The following is a 16,981-nucleotide window of genomic DNA, read 5'->3' on the forward strand; positions in this document are numbered from 1 at the left end:
GCATATTTGCATACCTGGCCTTCCTTGGCCATTTGGAGTCTTTACAAGCTCAGCATTAAAGTAACAGAAAATCTGGGCTAATGTCTGTTCTTGCAGCTGACTGCTGTTCAGCAACCAGTTTGAAAGCGTGCATCAGGCATCTGGAATCTTTACAAGCTCATTGTGAAACTTTTGCCACCTTCCCCTTCCTTCCTCAAGCGATTCTGGAAATTTAAGTCCTTGAACCCAGAGGAAGCAAACATTCACTGGCCCTCAAAGTCTCTCAATTGCACTCAAGCCTCACTCACCATGTGCTTCATACAGCTCAAAGAAAATTAAACTTATACAGACATCCATGGATACCGACTGCATGGCTCAGAGTGTGCATGTTCCCATTATTGCCCTACAGTTAATGCCTCATATTTTCTAATTTAAACAAAACAATCTCCTCTCCTGTAAGCGCTACCTCTTGGCAGTTCTTTCAGTGATAACCCTCACGTGCACGACTATTTTTCACGCAAGCCTATTTTTTTTAAATTATTCAATCCTGGGACGTGGGTGTTACTAGCTAGCCCAGCATTTATTGCCCAGCGCCAATTGCCCTCGAGAAGGTGGTGGTGAGCCACCTTTTTGAACCGCTGCAGACCTTGGGATGTAGGTACACCCAACAGTGCTGTAAGGAAGGGAGTTCCAGGATCTTGACCCAGTAACAGTGAAGGAATTCCCATGCATCTGCTGCCCTTGTCCTTCTAGGTAGTAGAGGTCACGGGTTTGGAAGCTGATGTCGAAGGATTACTAAGCTCAATCAGGTCCTCAAGCTATGCCCGCACTTGTTTGCCTTCCAACACAGGTGACTGGATAGGAATCAGGAACCTTGCTGATTGCACCCCTCCCCACTAAAGGCTGCTGACGCAATTGTACTGTCTCTGCTCCAAGTGAAACCTGCTAGCTCTGTACAGAGCAAAAATGAAAATGTGGCAACTTCTTGGTCTGTATGGAGAAAAGATCTCAAACTGAGGTTTCTCAGTAACAATCTGCTGTGACATTGAGACAATTGCCCTGGTCCTGAAAAAAAAATGGTCTGCAGTGAGGGGGCACTACATTGGCTTCAGAAACCCCCTGGGTTTGAGAAATATAGCAAGGATTGCTGATGGGATAACAGAGAACACCTCTTCACCCATTAATTTTGCTCAAAAGCATGGATCATTGCACATGCTGGGGCAGGGGGGGGGGGGGGGGGGAAACCACAATGACTAAATACTTTACCAGCAATGAAGAATAGTCATTATTCAACAAGACCTCTGCCATTTCTGCCACCTCCAGCATGATGGCAAATACAGCTACCCTCCCCACTTCTGCATTCTGAAGGAACCATTCCCTCCATAACACTGTGGTCCACTTCTCAATCACCCTCTCCCCTTCCCACAGAAACTTTCCATGCAAGGACAGGAGATGCAACATCTACCCTTTCACCATCTCCCTTCTCACCATCCAGGGCCCCCAAATAATCCTTCTAGGTGAATGGCGATTTATTGTACTTTTCAATTTAGTATACTGTATTCAGTGCTCATGGTGCAGTCTCCTATACATTGGCGAGAGAAAACAGACTGGGTGAACACTTGGTGGAACACCTTGGTTCAGTCCACGATTGTGACTGAGCTTCCGGTTGTCAAGTAAATTCTCCACCCCATTTGCACTCAGCCTCCCACGCTGTTCCAATGAAGCTCAATGCAAGCTTGAGAAAGAGCACTTTATCTTCTGATTAGACACTTTACAGCCCTTCAGATTCAACATGGAGTTCAACAATTTCAGATTATAATCTCTGTCCCCATTTACTTATTGAATGGCAGCTGTTGATTCTGCTGTTCCCATTTATGTCTCTAGACCCATTTTCTGTTTCTTTACTTGTCCCATCACCCCTTGTTATTTAATCACTCCTGTCTTCAACTCTAACGCAGGCCTTCCTTTTTGTTCTTCACACATCACCACCTTTGTACTTGCTTAAAACCTGCTACATCTCTATCTTGTTCCAGTTCTGACAAAAGGTCATTGAGCTGAAACATTAATTTTGTTCCTCTTTCCACAGATGCTGCCTGACCTGTTGAGTATTTTAGAACAATGGTAATGTGGGTGAGGTATTGGAGGGAACCCATGGACTTGTACTTGAGCACATCACCTTAAGAGGACTAAATGAAGGTGGGGGTGGGGTAAAAAGCAATGACTGAGAAGTCAGCACTTCACGTTCAAAGTACTTGCCCAGGTTACCACCACCTTTAATGTAAGGAAATGTAATTCGGAATAGATGCAATTAAAAAAGATTTCTATTCAAGTAAATGAAATTGTACCACTGCTCAGATCTTCACAAAGGACCTAGGGGCAGGAAAAAGAGCAGGGTTTGATCCTATGCCCTTTAGATGTAAATTGTTTAAAATGTCTTCTGTTTTAAGACCAGGTTTTCCCTCATGCAATGGATGAGAGGAGGAAGACCCCCTACACCTGTTCTCCATAAACCAACGACAACGTGGGAATGCAACACATTTAGGAATTCTTGTGTAATGACTTGCTACTTCTCCAATGACAAAAAAGGGCTAAATCTTTAACCCTGACCTACCCAGGCCTCCAAGGACAGAGCCTTTGAACTTTGTTTTACTTGTTAGCTTTCCCCTTTCTTCATTGTCCTTGAATCCTTACTTCAGCATCCACAGGAGCTGTTAAAGAAACACTGATTTACATAATTGCCAAATTGACCAGCGCTTGCTAAAATTCAGCAGCCTAATATTCCAATCAGTATTATTTTAACCCATGGGTTACCTCCAGCATTAAAGTAATAGAAAATCTGGGCTAATGTCTGTTCTTGCAGCTGCCTGTTATTCAGCAACCAGTTTGAAAGCATGCATCAGGTACAGTCTAGCCCAGCAGCAACAAAGACAGTGAGTTAGCCTGCTTCCTGGCTCGGCCATCATTGGGTGATACTGCAGGACAGCTAACTCCATACCCATGAAGACTGAACAGGGGTAAAATTCACCTTTGGCAGGGCTGCAAAACTGGCCGTGATAGATTGGCTGCCCATGTTATGTCCCTCCCCTCCAATTTGCATGTAGTTATTACAGCAGTTGTTGAAAGATTGGCCTATGATGATTTGGGGTGGTGGAAAGAGAGAATTGTACAAATTAGAGGACAGGTCATATAAGATTGGGTACATATAGCTGAAGAAAATCACTAGTAAGGTGGGTGAGATTCGAGTGATATGGAAACTTTGAAGTCAATGTGCTGGGTGCAGGGAGTGGTGGTGTGGGAAAAAGGGCTTGCCAAGTAGCTATTCCAAGTGTGGGAAAAAGCTGGTTTCACAGATAACTGGCAATATCTTTAAAATAGACTTTTACAATACGTTTACCGATCAAGAGGCCTTTAGGCTCTGATGTGCCCCCCACCACCTTGTCATCAAACACCAAAGATTAATTTCCTAAGCAGGTTGTTCAGATTGAAGAATTAGATGCTGACTGGCATTAAAGAGCAAGATATATCTAAAGCAACTAATAATGGGAGATGGATTGTGAGAATAAACAGTTTATTTGCAGTTGGGAGTGGGAAAGAAACAAAGCAAAAGAAAGTACTATTAGGGCCATGATTAAACAAAAAGCTGTCACGCTGAGACATCAGTTGGGAGAGCCAGTGCTGTCCTCAAAGAGTTAAGCACTTGGTTGTAAAGGAACTCGTGAGAAAGGAAACTACTAGTTTAGTTCTGTCGTCTACCTGTAAGGAGCTCTTTAATAGAGCAAGCGGAACTAGTAGGAATGTGTGAAGAGAAAACACATGCCATCCTGCAAATTCCAGCTTCCTTCAACTCTCCCAATAGGAGAGACTTAATTGTACACTGTTTTTTTGTTTAAAGCACATCAGCAAGATTCATAATACTGCAACTTTGGTTTCAACTTCCATTTTAAAATCTTAATCAAATAATTATCAGGTTTCTGAAAGGAATAAGTCTCACTGCAATGAAGAACTATAACGCAGGATTGCTGCCTGATACTGCTGGTCAGTGGCGTAGAGTAGAACAAGAGAACAATACAGTGAAGGGTCAGCTGTGGTGGCAGGGGCCATGATGGGGAATGATTTTGGGAGTTAGGACAAGCTGCTTATTATCTGTCTGCTTCCTCAGTTAGGGAGGAGTACACCTTTTAAAGAGGAGGAATGTGATAGGTAGGGCAAGTAATTTGCCACAGCATGACAAATTTAGCATTCCTACTAAAGTACTTTACCCAAGGAGTCACTCAAACTGCCAAGTCCTTGCAATGTGCACTTCTCCTGTCTTACCTTAAAAAGCACAAACTGTATCCAAAAAATAGATAGCAGCATAGCTGTAGGCTCCAGTACAGTAGACCATAGGGCTCACTTTCACTAGTTCCTTTCACAGCACAGTGGGATCAAAATAAACATGTAGGTGAAACTCTGGATTAGCAATCTTATCCCACCCGAATCAGGTGATGACATTCCTCATCCTTTCTTTGTAGGCTTAAACTGCACAGAACCTCCCAAGAGACAGCAAGTTACCCCAGGCAACTTTATAGAAACATGGAAAAGGCCATCCAACTTTATGAATGATAGAGCACAAGGAGATAATGACAAGTATTTTTAATTATTTACACTGTCAAACTATCAAATATTTGAGCTTTCATCAGTGTAGGACAGTTGTGTTTAAATTGGAAGTCCTTCTACAGCAAAATAAAGTGACAGGATAGATCAGCTCACCTTTCTTTCCCTCCACAAAGTCATTATGAAGGAAGCTAGTGCTGAAGGAGGAAGAATGAGAATGAAGGACAGTGAAGAAAACTTCCTCTGTCACGTATTTAGTTTCAAACTCCAAAGAAAATGGTGGCCGAGACCATTGCATCGTTTAAAAGGGAAAAGTGAATAAATATTTGAAGAGGAAGATACAGTTCTAGGGAGACCAAGGCAGTGGAATTCATTTTGGATTGCTCCAAAGAACCAGCATAGCCATGGTAGACCTAATGCTATAAATTTATATGGCTCCAAGTCAGATACACTAGTTAGAGGCAGAATAAAACTGCACCCCAATCTCAGAAGAGCACCCCCTGCTGCAATGTGACATTTTCCATTTCCCTCGTGAACCACCTTGTCTTTGGACAGAGATTACTAATTAATGCTGAACTATAGGCAGTCTCATGCTCTACGCCAATCCCCACAAGGAACTGTATTGAGAACATCTGAATTCATTACTGACTGCAAGCATCTAAAGAATACAGAAACTTTCAAACAGTCAGTAGGAGCTAAATTTGAGCCAGTGCAGAGGTTAAAAAGGTCACGGTTTTAAAAAAAAGTAACCATTTCCCACAAAACATTTTTAAAATGATATATCAAGCAACAGCCTTGAGAAATAGGGAACCCACCAGTGACTCAGTTCCCCTATTATGCAGCTGAGGCATATGAACTAGGAAGATCCCAAATTCAATCGCTGGTTTGTGTCGAGTTAGCATCCCTTGGGTTTCCTGATCCAGATTTCTATTCAGTGATTTCTGCTGCAAGTAATATGTGAATACAGTATCAGGCCTGTCTATGTTGTAGCCATGGTTAACTAAACTAACACATACCACCAAATCACACGAGTGAATATATTTTCTGTGGACACCTGCGGGAACCTGTCAGTCTCGAACAGCCTAGTAGGTACAGCCTATTAAATTATTCAGACCAGGTTGAGTCTGCGGACAGGGAAAGGAAAGAAGTTTGGGTGCTAAACCCAGCCTCAACACATGTGGACATCAGGTGGGAGGACAACAGGGAGGATAAAAGAAAAAAGTATTTCTGTTTCTGATCACTATCCAGTAACTGCTAGTGGAAATGTGTGGGGAAGTCAGAAGGGCAGGCTTGCTAGGACACCTCTACAATGCAAATCTGCTGACACTTACTGCCAGGGCTCATACATGAGGAACAAGCACTTAGACAAGGTACTGCTCTAACAAGAGTCAGTACTTCCAGAAAAGGGAGAAGATGGAAAGTGAAATGCCTGATTTGTACCCATCTTAAAGAAATCAAATAGCAACTGCAAAAATATTTAAAAACAAGTCAATTGCCATGTGCATTTGTAGAAAATATGATCCAGCAACCAGAAAAGTTTGGGGAGGCGGGGGGGGGGCAGAGAAGTTGTTTTTTAAAAAATGAGGCAACAGGCTCCACACCAATTACATTCAAAACCATCCCATGCGTATGGATACACTTGACAGGAAATGTTGTCAAAGTAGCATTCCTAGATGTGAAATGACACCTGGACAAGATTAGATTAGATTAGATTAGATTAGAGATACAGCACTGAAACAGGCCCTTCGGCCCACCGAGTCTGTGCCGAACATCAACCACCCATTTATACTAATCCTACACTAATCCCATATTCTTACCAAACATCCCCACCTGTCCCTATATTTCCCTACCAGAGTTTTACATTTTATTGCATCACACCACCTGCTAGTTAGTTCACTGGGAAACAGTCACCAGTTTCATATCACACATACTGGCAGTTTATGATCAAACATTTACTGTTTCAGTAAACCAAGCCACTGCAGCTATGTCACAAGATGGGGCAGGGAGGTGGGGGAGCGAAAGAAAATGCAATGCTGCAAGTTTAAAAAGAGAGGGGTAGTTAGGTGCTTGTAGACAAATGCTTTGGGCCAATTGAATTCTAAAATAAAATTGCTGTAAAAGATCAGAACAGGTAATAGCAGGATAATTCACACCTATGTGTGGCACACCAGACACAACTCACTATCACCATTTTACCAACCCCAATTACCTGTCCTTTTTTAAAATGTATGTGCTACCCTACCAAGAATTCATTTTTTGTTCTTTACCAGAGTAAACAAAACCCAGTGGTATCTTTTAACATATGGGCGACACAGTGGCGCAGTGGTTAGCACCGCAGCCTCACAGCTCTAGCGACCTGGGTTCAAATCCAGGTACTGCCTGTGTGGAGTTTGCAAGTTCTCCCTGTGTCTGCGTGGGTTTCCTCTGGGTGCTCCGGTTTCCTCCCATATGCCAAAGACTTGCAGGTTGATAGGTAAATTGGCCATTAATAATTGCCCCTAGTATAGGTAGGTGGTAGGGAAATATAGGGACAGGTGGGGGATGTGTTAGGAATATGGGATTAGTGTAGGATTAGTATAAATGGGTGGCTGATGGTCGGCACAGACTCGGTGGGCCGAAGGGCCTGTTTCAGTGCTGTATCACTAAACTAAACATTTCTTTCACGAATAGATGAAAAATGTACTTGATGTTGATCGCTGTCATCTCACTGTGATAAATGGAAACCCGCACTCAAGCTGAGGAGCAAAAGACTCAAATCAACCTCGACTTGACAGCCAACATAAGTTTGGAGTCTCAATTTCTTGGAATATTTCTGTGGATGATTAGCATTACATATTTAATAGTTGGCAGTCTACAAGATGGGGTTAAACCTTGTATGTAATGAAGTTAGGACAATATGAAGTCCAATTATTTTTTGAATGAGGTCAAGTGGCTACAGTCACCATTTTGTGCGTGGAGGGAGAAAGAATGACAGATTCATGTGGTGTACAGTATGAATTATTCATAAGTGATTAGATCGACGGATGTTGACATCTATGATCGATAACAATTTCTTCCAGTCCGTTTTGTCCCGATTGGAACATTCAAACATTCAAAGTCAAAAAATATAACCCTCTCCACCCAAACAAAATCATAAAAGCCCTTTCTGAAGGGAACATCCCCCCTCTACGTTCAATGGGTTGGCACTGGGTAAGGAATAGCTTTTGTGTTGTTTTGAGCAATCTGCACAAAATCTCTGGCATCACCCGTGTTGAAGACAAACTCCCACTGCAATTTGTATTTTTAGTCACTGACCCATCCATCAAGGTTTTACTTCACTTAAAAGGTTTCAAAAACAAGGTGATGCAACAATAGCATGACAAAGAAGTCACGTGCATTCACATTTACAAATTAGACTTTTGCAGCTTGCAATGTTTAACAAAGACACAACCTTCTTTAATTATCTAGCAAGTTTCACTTGGTTGTACAGTACCTGCAAAAAGTTCCACTAAGATTATCTCCAGCCTGCAGCAGTGACTTGTGCTCCATGGTATCTCAGCATCTTATTCCTTATTGCTGAAGCAACTGTACATTCTAGCAGTTGTAATTAAATAAGTCATCTAATTTCTGACACCTTGCAAACACCATTACTGCAAACTGATACACGATAGGGAAATAAAGCACATTTTCAGTTTAAAAAGTATCCAAAAAAATCTACTTGATACACATTTAAAATATTCTTGGTAAAAAAAAAGCAAGGTGTTATCAGACAATCCCAAAACGTTCTGCTCTTTTCCTCTTCTTTGCCTATTAAAAGAAATATACCAACATCAGAAAGTTGATTTACAATTCTCATCATTTTCTTATATAGACTTATCCTAGTTATCTTAATTAACTGCTGCAATGATTACATTACTATGATCTGTGAACTCAAATGAATCAACATGCTACTCACATCAAGCATGATGGGATCGACTGTAAATGATATGTGAAAGGATTATATAGTATACTCAATACCATACCTATAAGGCCACTCAACCACAAGGCAATTAAATTCAACCCTGCTTAATTTGTTTGGAGTACACATAACAGGCCATTCATGACTGATCTGTATCTCAATTCTATCCAATCATCTTGGCTCCATATCCTTTTATACCCTGATGTAACAAAAATCTATCCCTCTTAGATTTAAAATGGTTGAAGTAGGGCTCTACCAATTGCAACTATATAAAATTGTTATTTAACCATTGCATAGATTCACCATTGTTAAATACAACAGCCAAAAAATATAAAATTTACCTACATTTATAAATTGCTAATTATAATCAGTCATGGACAAACCTAGAGATCAGAGTTGGCAGGTTTCCAAGGTGTTGGATAATATGCTAGTTTGGTTACCTCTACATCATCTCCACCTCCTGCTGAACTTGTCACAATTCCAAACCTCTCCTTCCTCTTTTTCATTTTCTCATCATCTTCAGTCTGCAAGAAAAGCAAACACACATTAAAGTCAAAGTGGAGATCAGAATTGATTTAAGGCAGCAATATTCAGCTCGATGGGTAAATGTACTGTGGCATGGTACCAAGCCATAGAAATATGTGAAAAAGGGCAGTTGGGAAAGATTCCAGAGGGCTGAAATTGTACTGCAGCCAAGAGTCATTAAAAAATTTACAATGAATGGGGGGAAAAACGCTTCTCATTATGTCCCAGCAGTTCATGTATTGCATAAAGTTACAATACTTGCTGTGCACTCTGGGTAGCAAAAGAGTTAGAGAGCTTTATCAGCAATTCTTTGGCTAAACTGAGCAAAGTCATGATTGGTTGGAAAGTAATATACAGCAGTGTACCAAGAATTCAGGTAATTTACAGAGTCCTGTAGCTTAACAGGGCCAGAGAAAGAAAGCAGACGATGCGATACAACTGGGTTAGAATGATTAGATTAGATTAGATATACAGCACTGAAACAGGCCCTTCGGCCCACCGAGTCTGTGCCGAACATCAACCACCCATTTATACTAATCCTACACTAATCCCATATTCCTACCAAACATCCCCACCTGTCCCTATATTTCCCTACCACCTACCTATACTAGTGACAATTTATAATGGCCAATTTACCTACCAACCTGCAAGTCTTTTGGCTTGTGGGAGGAAACCGGAGCACCCGGAGAAAACCCACGCAGACACAGGGAGAACTTGCAAACTCCACACAGGCAGTACCCGGAATCGAACCCGGGTCCCTGGAGCTGTGAGGCTGCGGTGCTAACCATTGCGCCACGAATGTCTTTCATTGTTCGGTTGCAAGACTCTAAATACTTCTTAAAAGTTTAAGGGAATGTGCATCCTTTGTGCCGTTGCCAAAGAGTGGAAAAGCACCTGTGGAAATTCAACCTTCCAACTGTTTGCAAATGACACTTATCTGTGGAATGTAAAATGTGCAGAAGCTTCAAATGGCTAATGTTAAACGCGCCATGCTGAATCAAGCAGAGCAATCTGCTGGCATTCATTGAGGTTCTGCCCGATTATTAAAAGACCTCGAGCAGAGAGAATAGCCATGACTTGGTTATGTAGCATTTTGGAAGTGAAACAAGAGGCTTTTATTGCTGACAATTGATTTGGTGTTGAACGAAGCAGCAGCTAACAACAGCACACAACAGAACCTAACTCATTGGATTAGAATATCCATATGATAACTCACCCAAATGTCGTTCACCCATCACCCCTGTGCTCACTGACCTACACTGACTGCTATTCCTCCAACATCTTGTTTTAAAATTCTCATTCTGGTTTTCAAATCCCTCCATTGCCTCAGCACCCTCTACACCTCCCACCGCCACAATCTTTACGCCTCCTCCAAATCTGGCCTTTTGCACATCCAATTTTAAATTGCTCCACAATAATCAGCAACCCCTAAGCTCTGCAGTTCCCTCCCTAAACCTCTACACCTTTTTCCTCCTTTAAGACCCTCCTGAAAACCTACCTCTGATGTGCTTTTGATCACCTAAGAACATAAGTAATAGGAGTAGGCCATTCAGCCCCTCAAGCCTGCCCCGCCATTCAATAAGATCATGGCTGATCTGTCCCAGGCCTCAACTCCTCTTTCGGGCCTGCTCTGCATAACCCTCGACTCCCCGAGATTGCAAAATCTATCTACCTCCTCCTTAAATACATTTGGTGACCTAGCCTCCACAACTCTGAGGCAGAGAATTCCAGAGATTCACCACCCTCTGAGAAGAAAAAATTCCTTCGCATCTCAGTTTTAAATGTGTAGCCCCCTTATTCTGTAATTATGTCCCCTAGTTCGAGATTCCCCCACCAGTGGAAACATCATCTCAACATCTACCCTGTCGAGCCCCCTTAAAAATTTTATACGTTTCTAGAAGATCACCTCTCATTCTTCTAAACTCCAATGAATAAAGGCCTAACTTGTTTTGCCGTTCTTGATAAGACAACCCCTTCATCCCAGGAATCAGCCTACTGAACCTTTTCTGAACTGCCTCCAATGCTAGTATATCCTTCTTTAAATACGGGGACCAAAACTGTACTCAGTACTCCAGGTGTGGCCTCACCAACACCCTGTACAGTTGTAACAAGACTTCCCTATTTTTTTTATTTTTTTAACTCTAACCCCCTAGCAATAAAGGCCAAAATTCCATTTGCCTTCCTAATTACTTGCTGCACCTGCATGCTAACCTTGTGTTTCATGTACAAGAACACCCAGATCCCTCTGTACTGCAGTATTTTGTAGTCTTTCTCCATCTAAATAATAATCTGCCTTTTTCTTTTTCCTACCAAAGTGGATGATCTCACACTTTCCCACATTGAACACCATCTGCCAAGTTTTTGCCTACTCACCTAACTGATCTATGTCCCTTTGCAGATTCTTTGTGTCCTCATCACTGCATGCCTTCCCACCTATTTTTGCATCGTCAGCAAATTTGGATACACCACACTCTGTCCCTTCCTCCAAGTCATTAATGTAGATCGTAAATAGTTGAGGCCCTAGGACCGATCCTTGTGGCAGCCCACTAGTTACGGCTTTCCAACCTGAAAAAGACCCAATAATCCCGACACTCTGCCTTCTGTGTGTTAGCCAATCCTCAATCCATGCCAACACATTACCCCCAGTACCCTGAGCTCTTATTCTGTGCAATAACCTTTTATGTGGCACCTTATCAAATGCCTTCTGAAAATCCAAATACCTGTCTTAATACCTCCTTATTTGGTTCAGTGTTACATTTTTTGTTTGATAATCACACCTGTGAAGTGCCTTGGGGCATTTAACTATATTAAATGTCTACAGGCACATTGTTATTGTAAACTTCTTTAAAAAACTGGAACCAATTGCAGACATGCAGGATCATTCAGTACAGTTCTTTTCTCCATTTCTGCTAGTTGAATTGCGATAAAAGTTTATTTCTGTGGCAAAATAAAGTAAACTTCCCCTCTTCTGCTCACTCCTGTTTGATTTAAACAAAAAACTAAAAAGACTAAGGCCCTTACAGTGCAGACACCATCAAGAAAAAAAATCACTACCACTCCCCATCAGCAATAGCATCCTTCTTGTGAAGTACAAGCAATGAAACCAACAAACCTCTGAAGGCGGAAATATTGCTTCTTGCTGATGTGAACTTTCAGGAGGTTTAATAAACATCTATACAGTAGTCAACATTGCATAAGAAACTTTACAGTCTGGAGTGGCAAGCATTTTAACCCATTGATTACAGTCACTAAACAGCAAAAGTAGTTAAAAACTAATAATTTGAATGCCTTTTTAGTACAACCATCTATTCAGACATCTACAATAAATAAAATGCTAATTTCAAAATATTTCTATTGTATACTATGACAAGGATTCATTCACAGGGGAAAATAATTCTTAAAAAAAAAAGTCACTAATCAAAAGGTTATGATTTTTCTCCACTGAATTCCTTTTTCTTCACCCGTTCTAATACTGAAAGGTTTTGCTTGGAGTTACATGCAGATAAACAAAGGATCCCTATTTAATTATTGAATTACCAGAGTTTACTGAGAAAGTGCTTCCTCAATTACACAACTGCATTTTGCTACTGTGTTCAGCACCAATGCACAGAAGGAGGAGGCCAACTCTGGTTCAGCCAGAGTATCAGGGGGAAGGCATTAAGAAGAAGTGAGATCCGGTTCAATGAGGAAGCAATTTTTTTTCTTTAAATGGCTCAGTAAGCAAAGACCATTTGCAATCACTTCCTCTAAAAGGCAGGAAGGAAAACAGTTGGAAAAGAAAACTACACAAAATCCTTGCACCTCCCATGCTCATACATCCAGTCTTGTGGCTATTTTTGCTGGTCACATTTTATTGTCCATTGGCCTAGATTCAGATATTGTAATTCCCCAGCTTCTCATGTTTTTAATTGCGTTGGTACCAGTCTGCAATGGAGGAGTGGGGCTGAGCAGATCACGTTAGTGCTGCAGACACACAAAGAGATGGTGTATACATCAATCATAAGTTCCTTCTCACAGCAAGAGGCCAACGGCAATGACAACTTCACTGGCTATAATTTTTTTGTTGCTGCCACATTCTCCCTGCCGTCAACACTCATTTATAACATCTAGCGTGGCTTGCTTGAGAGCTCCACAAGAACTCAGAGGGGGTAGAAAGAACACATTGTTGCCTTAAGAGGCTCACCCAGGCAGCACTCTTAACACAAAGCCAATTTGTTGGTGGACTCAAAACGCAGCAAAAACCTAGGCGACAGATACAGCCCGCTGAAGTGTGCTATGTAATAAAAGTCTACATTCGCTATAAAAATGTAATGGGATGTTGGCAGAAATAGTCATGTACTTTCCAAGAAATGGCAAACTAGATATTTAATACAGAGCTGTATTGTTGCTTCAATGTTATGCAAGAGGGTCATTATTCCACAGCATGCTGCAATGAGCCCACTTCTAACTGCATGTAAAAACTTCCCAAGCACCCTGCCATAACTAAATTTTCTGTCCTTGTTACAGTCAAAACATATACCACCTAACGGATGTCATTATAATTCACTCCATGTGCACATTTCCTGAAAGCAGTAGGTGTGCCAAATCCATTACGAGCTACAATAATGTTTTCTGTACTGATCATGAGCCAAGTACAGTTGAAGCTTGTTATGTAATTAAACAGTCAGCCAAGGAATAAACCAATGCTTTTCAACCTACAAGTCAGACCTCCTTTGCTGTCTCCTCCCCTCCCCACAAATAAAACTGATTACCTGTCACCTCAACTATTACTGATAATAATTCTGAAATTTGTCATCTGCCTTTACTGAACTGCCACAACCACTGATGTATTCTCCATCTTTTTGGTCACTGAAGGCCACCATACAATTAAATATTGCAATTACAAGACACACCAACAACTAGTAGAAGAAAGGAGTGCAACACGGGTTAATGGAGGATCTCAATATAGATTCAAGTGAACAGCAAAAAGGAGTAATTGTACTGAGTTTGGTCAAGAATCTAGAGTCAACACACCTCCAATTAATGGGAGGGCAGTGAATTTAATTTAATTTTATATGCATGAAACAAGGTCGACTGTTCTTTTATTCTTTCATTAGTTTTTTAAAGCTTAAACATTATATACTGAACAGCCTCAGTCATATAGTGACAATAGGTGATGCCGCTTTCTCAAAACATTTAAGTGCATCCTGTGACCCATCACAATTCTAGTCACTTCATTCAAAACTCCCCAAAACCCAAGTAGACTAACAAATACATGAAATCAAAAGCAATTGTTTAATCAACTCACTTGCCAGAATCCCCACAACTCTACATAATCAATGGACATACAGGGGAATGTGGCAGGTCGGATCCAAAATTGGCTCAGTGACAAAGGGTAGTCGTCGACGGATGTTTTTGTGAATGGAAAGCGGTTTCCAGTGGCGTTCCACAGGACTCAGTGTTGGGACCCTTGCTGTTTGTGATATATATTAATGCTACAGACTTAAATGTGGGAGGCATGATTGGGAAATTTGCTGATGACACAAAAATTGGCCGTGTAGTTGATAATGAAGAGGATAGCTGTAGACTCCAGAATGATATCAATTGTTTGGTTGAGTGAGCGGAAATGTGGCAAATGGAATTCAACCCAGAGAAATGTGAGGTAATGCACTTGAGGAGGACAAACAAAGTGAGGGAATACACAATAAACAGAAGGATATTGAGAGGGGAAGAAGAATTGAAAGACCTTGGAATGCATGTCCGCAGGTCCCTGAAGGTGGCAGGACAGGTAGATAGAGTGGTGAAGGCGGCATATGGAATGCTTTCCTTTATTGGCTGAGGTATAGAATACAAAAGCAGGGATGTAATGCTGGAACTGTATAAAACGCTGGTTAGGCCACAGCTGGAGTATTGCGTACAGTTCTGGTCACCACATTACAGGAAGGACATAATTGATCTGGAGAGAGTACAGAGGAGATTTACAAGAATGTTGCCAGGGCTTGAAAGTTGCAGCTATGAGGAAAGACTGGATCGGCTCAGGTTGTTTTCCTTAGAACAGAGGAGGTTGAGGGGTGACTTAATAGAGGTGTACAAAATTATGAGGGGCCTAGATAGAGTAGGCAGGAAGGACCTGTTTCCCCTAGCGGAGAAGCCAATTACCAGGGGGCACAGATTTAGGGTGATTGGTAGAAGGATTAGAGGGGACATGAGGGAAAACTTTTTCACTGAGGGCAATGGGTGTCTGGAATTCATTGCCAGGAACGGTGGTGGAGGCAGAAACCCTCAATTCATTTAAAGGGTATCTTAGACATGCACCTGAAGTGCTGTAACCTGGAGGCTACGGACCAGGTGCTGGAAAGTGCGGTGAGATTGGGCGGCTAGATTTTTCGGCTGGTGCAGACACAATGGGCTGAATGGCCTCCTTGGGTGCCGTAATTTTTCTTTGGTTCTAACTGCCATATTCCTTCTTCAATGCTGCCCCCGAATAGAATGCAGACTCTCCTGCAACAACTTGAGATGCTTTATTGAGTTAAAGGGGCATTTTAAAGCAAAGTTGGACACTTAGCCACATTAGGCGATACTGGGGCAGACGGACAAAAGCTTGGTCAGAAATAAGCTTTAAGGAGCATCTTAAAGGAGGTGAATGAGACAAAGGCAAAGATATTTGGCCGGGGCGGGCGCAGAATTCCAAAGCTTATGGTTGAACACACAACCACCAATGGTAGAGCGATTAAAACCAGGTATGATCAAAAGGCCAGAATTAGGGGAGATCAGAGGGTTGTAGGAGATTAGAGATAGGGACAAAGCCATGGAGGAATCTGAAGCCAAGGATGAGAACTTTAAAAATTGAGGCATTGCTTCACTGGGAGCCAATGTAGGCCAGCGAGCTCTGGGATGATAGGTGAAGAGATTTGGTGCAAGTAAGGACACAGGCAGCAGTGTTTTGGATGACTTCAAGTTTACGGAGGGAAGAATGTAGGAGGCGAGTAAAGAGTGCGCTGGAATGGTCACGTCTCGAAGTAACAAAGGCATAGATGAGGCTTTCAGCAGATGAAGCGAGGCAGGGGCGCAGTCAGACAATGTTCGGGGTGGAAACAGGTCATCTTAGCGATGGCGCGGGTGTGTGGTCAGAAGCTCATCTCAGGGTCAAACAGGAAAACCAAAGATTTATTAATTTTAAATAACTGAAATTGCTTATATGGACAGTTTACCACAGGGGGGCTGGTTGGCTCCACATTTAAAAGCTGTGATCCAGCGAACATACCATTCAAGATCTTGGTCACTTGATATTTAAAATGTTAAATTAAAGACATCCTCTACTTCTTCCCTAGTCAGAAAAACCCTCATACCAAAGCAGCAAGGCAGGAGAAAAGTACAGGTACTACAGATCAAATTTAGTAATTAAACATGAGGTTTTGATTTTTTATGCCAATCTCAAATTACTGCCCCCTTCCCAAAAGCATTACGAGTTTTTAAACTAACAAATTGGTTTGCGCTTTAAACATAGAACTTTTACCTACCTTTTTGGAGAGTGACGATACATTCATACCAAATCTTTCAGCTCTCTCTCTCAATTTTTCAGCACTGATCTGCAAGTTAAGAGTAAGCAGTCAGAATTTTTGAGTAGAAATTTGATACATTACAGTCAAACTAATTACTTCTCTCTGGTGATATGGGCAGAACAACTTTTAATCATGTCACCTTTAACATAGTAAAATGCCCCAAGGTGCTTCACAGGAGCGCCATCGAACAAATTTCAACACCAAGCCATATAAAGGAGATGAGGTTAAGTATCCAAAAGCTTGGTCAAAGAGGTAGACTTTAAGGATCATCTTAGAGGGACAGAGGCAGAGAGGTTCAAAGGTAGAATTCAAGAGCTTAGGACCCAGGCAACTGAAAGCAATTTTTTTTTTTTTTAATTATTCATTCATGAGATGTGGGCGTCACTGGCTAGGCCAGCATTTATTG

General features: G+C 41.6%; 1 protein-coding gene across 3 annotated transcripts in view; it reads right to left on the minus strand.

Moving 5' to 3' along the window:
- Positions 1 to 7,981: 7,981 nt before the first annotated feature.
- Positions 7,982 to 16,981, minus strand: part of sarnp (SAP domain containing ribonucleoprotein) — a 31,534-nt gene continuing 22,534 nt past the window's right edge. For 2 of the 3 annotated variants that reach the window (XM_068024901.1, XM_068024899.1), the window contains 3 exons: positions 16,534 to 16,602; positions 8,893 to 9,033; positions 7,982 to 8,358 (listed from right to left, as the gene is read on the minus strand). In XM_068024901.1, the coding sequence (XP_067881002.1) occupies positions 8,893 to 9,033; positions 16,534 to 16,602 (210 nt within the window). In that variant the 3' untranslated portion in view covers positions 7,982 to 8,358. The remainder of the gene's footprint in view (positions 8,359 to 8,892; positions 9,034 to 16,533; positions 16,603 to 16,981) is intronic. The other variant, XM_068024900.1, reaches the window with a different exon arrangement.

This window comes from Heterodontus francisci, chromosome X (genome assembly GCF_036365525.1).
Source record: "Heterodontus francisci isolate sHetFra1 chromosome X, sHetFra1.hap1, whole genome shotgun sequence".
NCBI classification, from domain to species: domain Eukaryota; kingdom Metazoa; phylum Chordata; class Chondrichthyes; order Heterodontiformes; family Heterodontidae; genus Heterodontus; species Heterodontus francisci.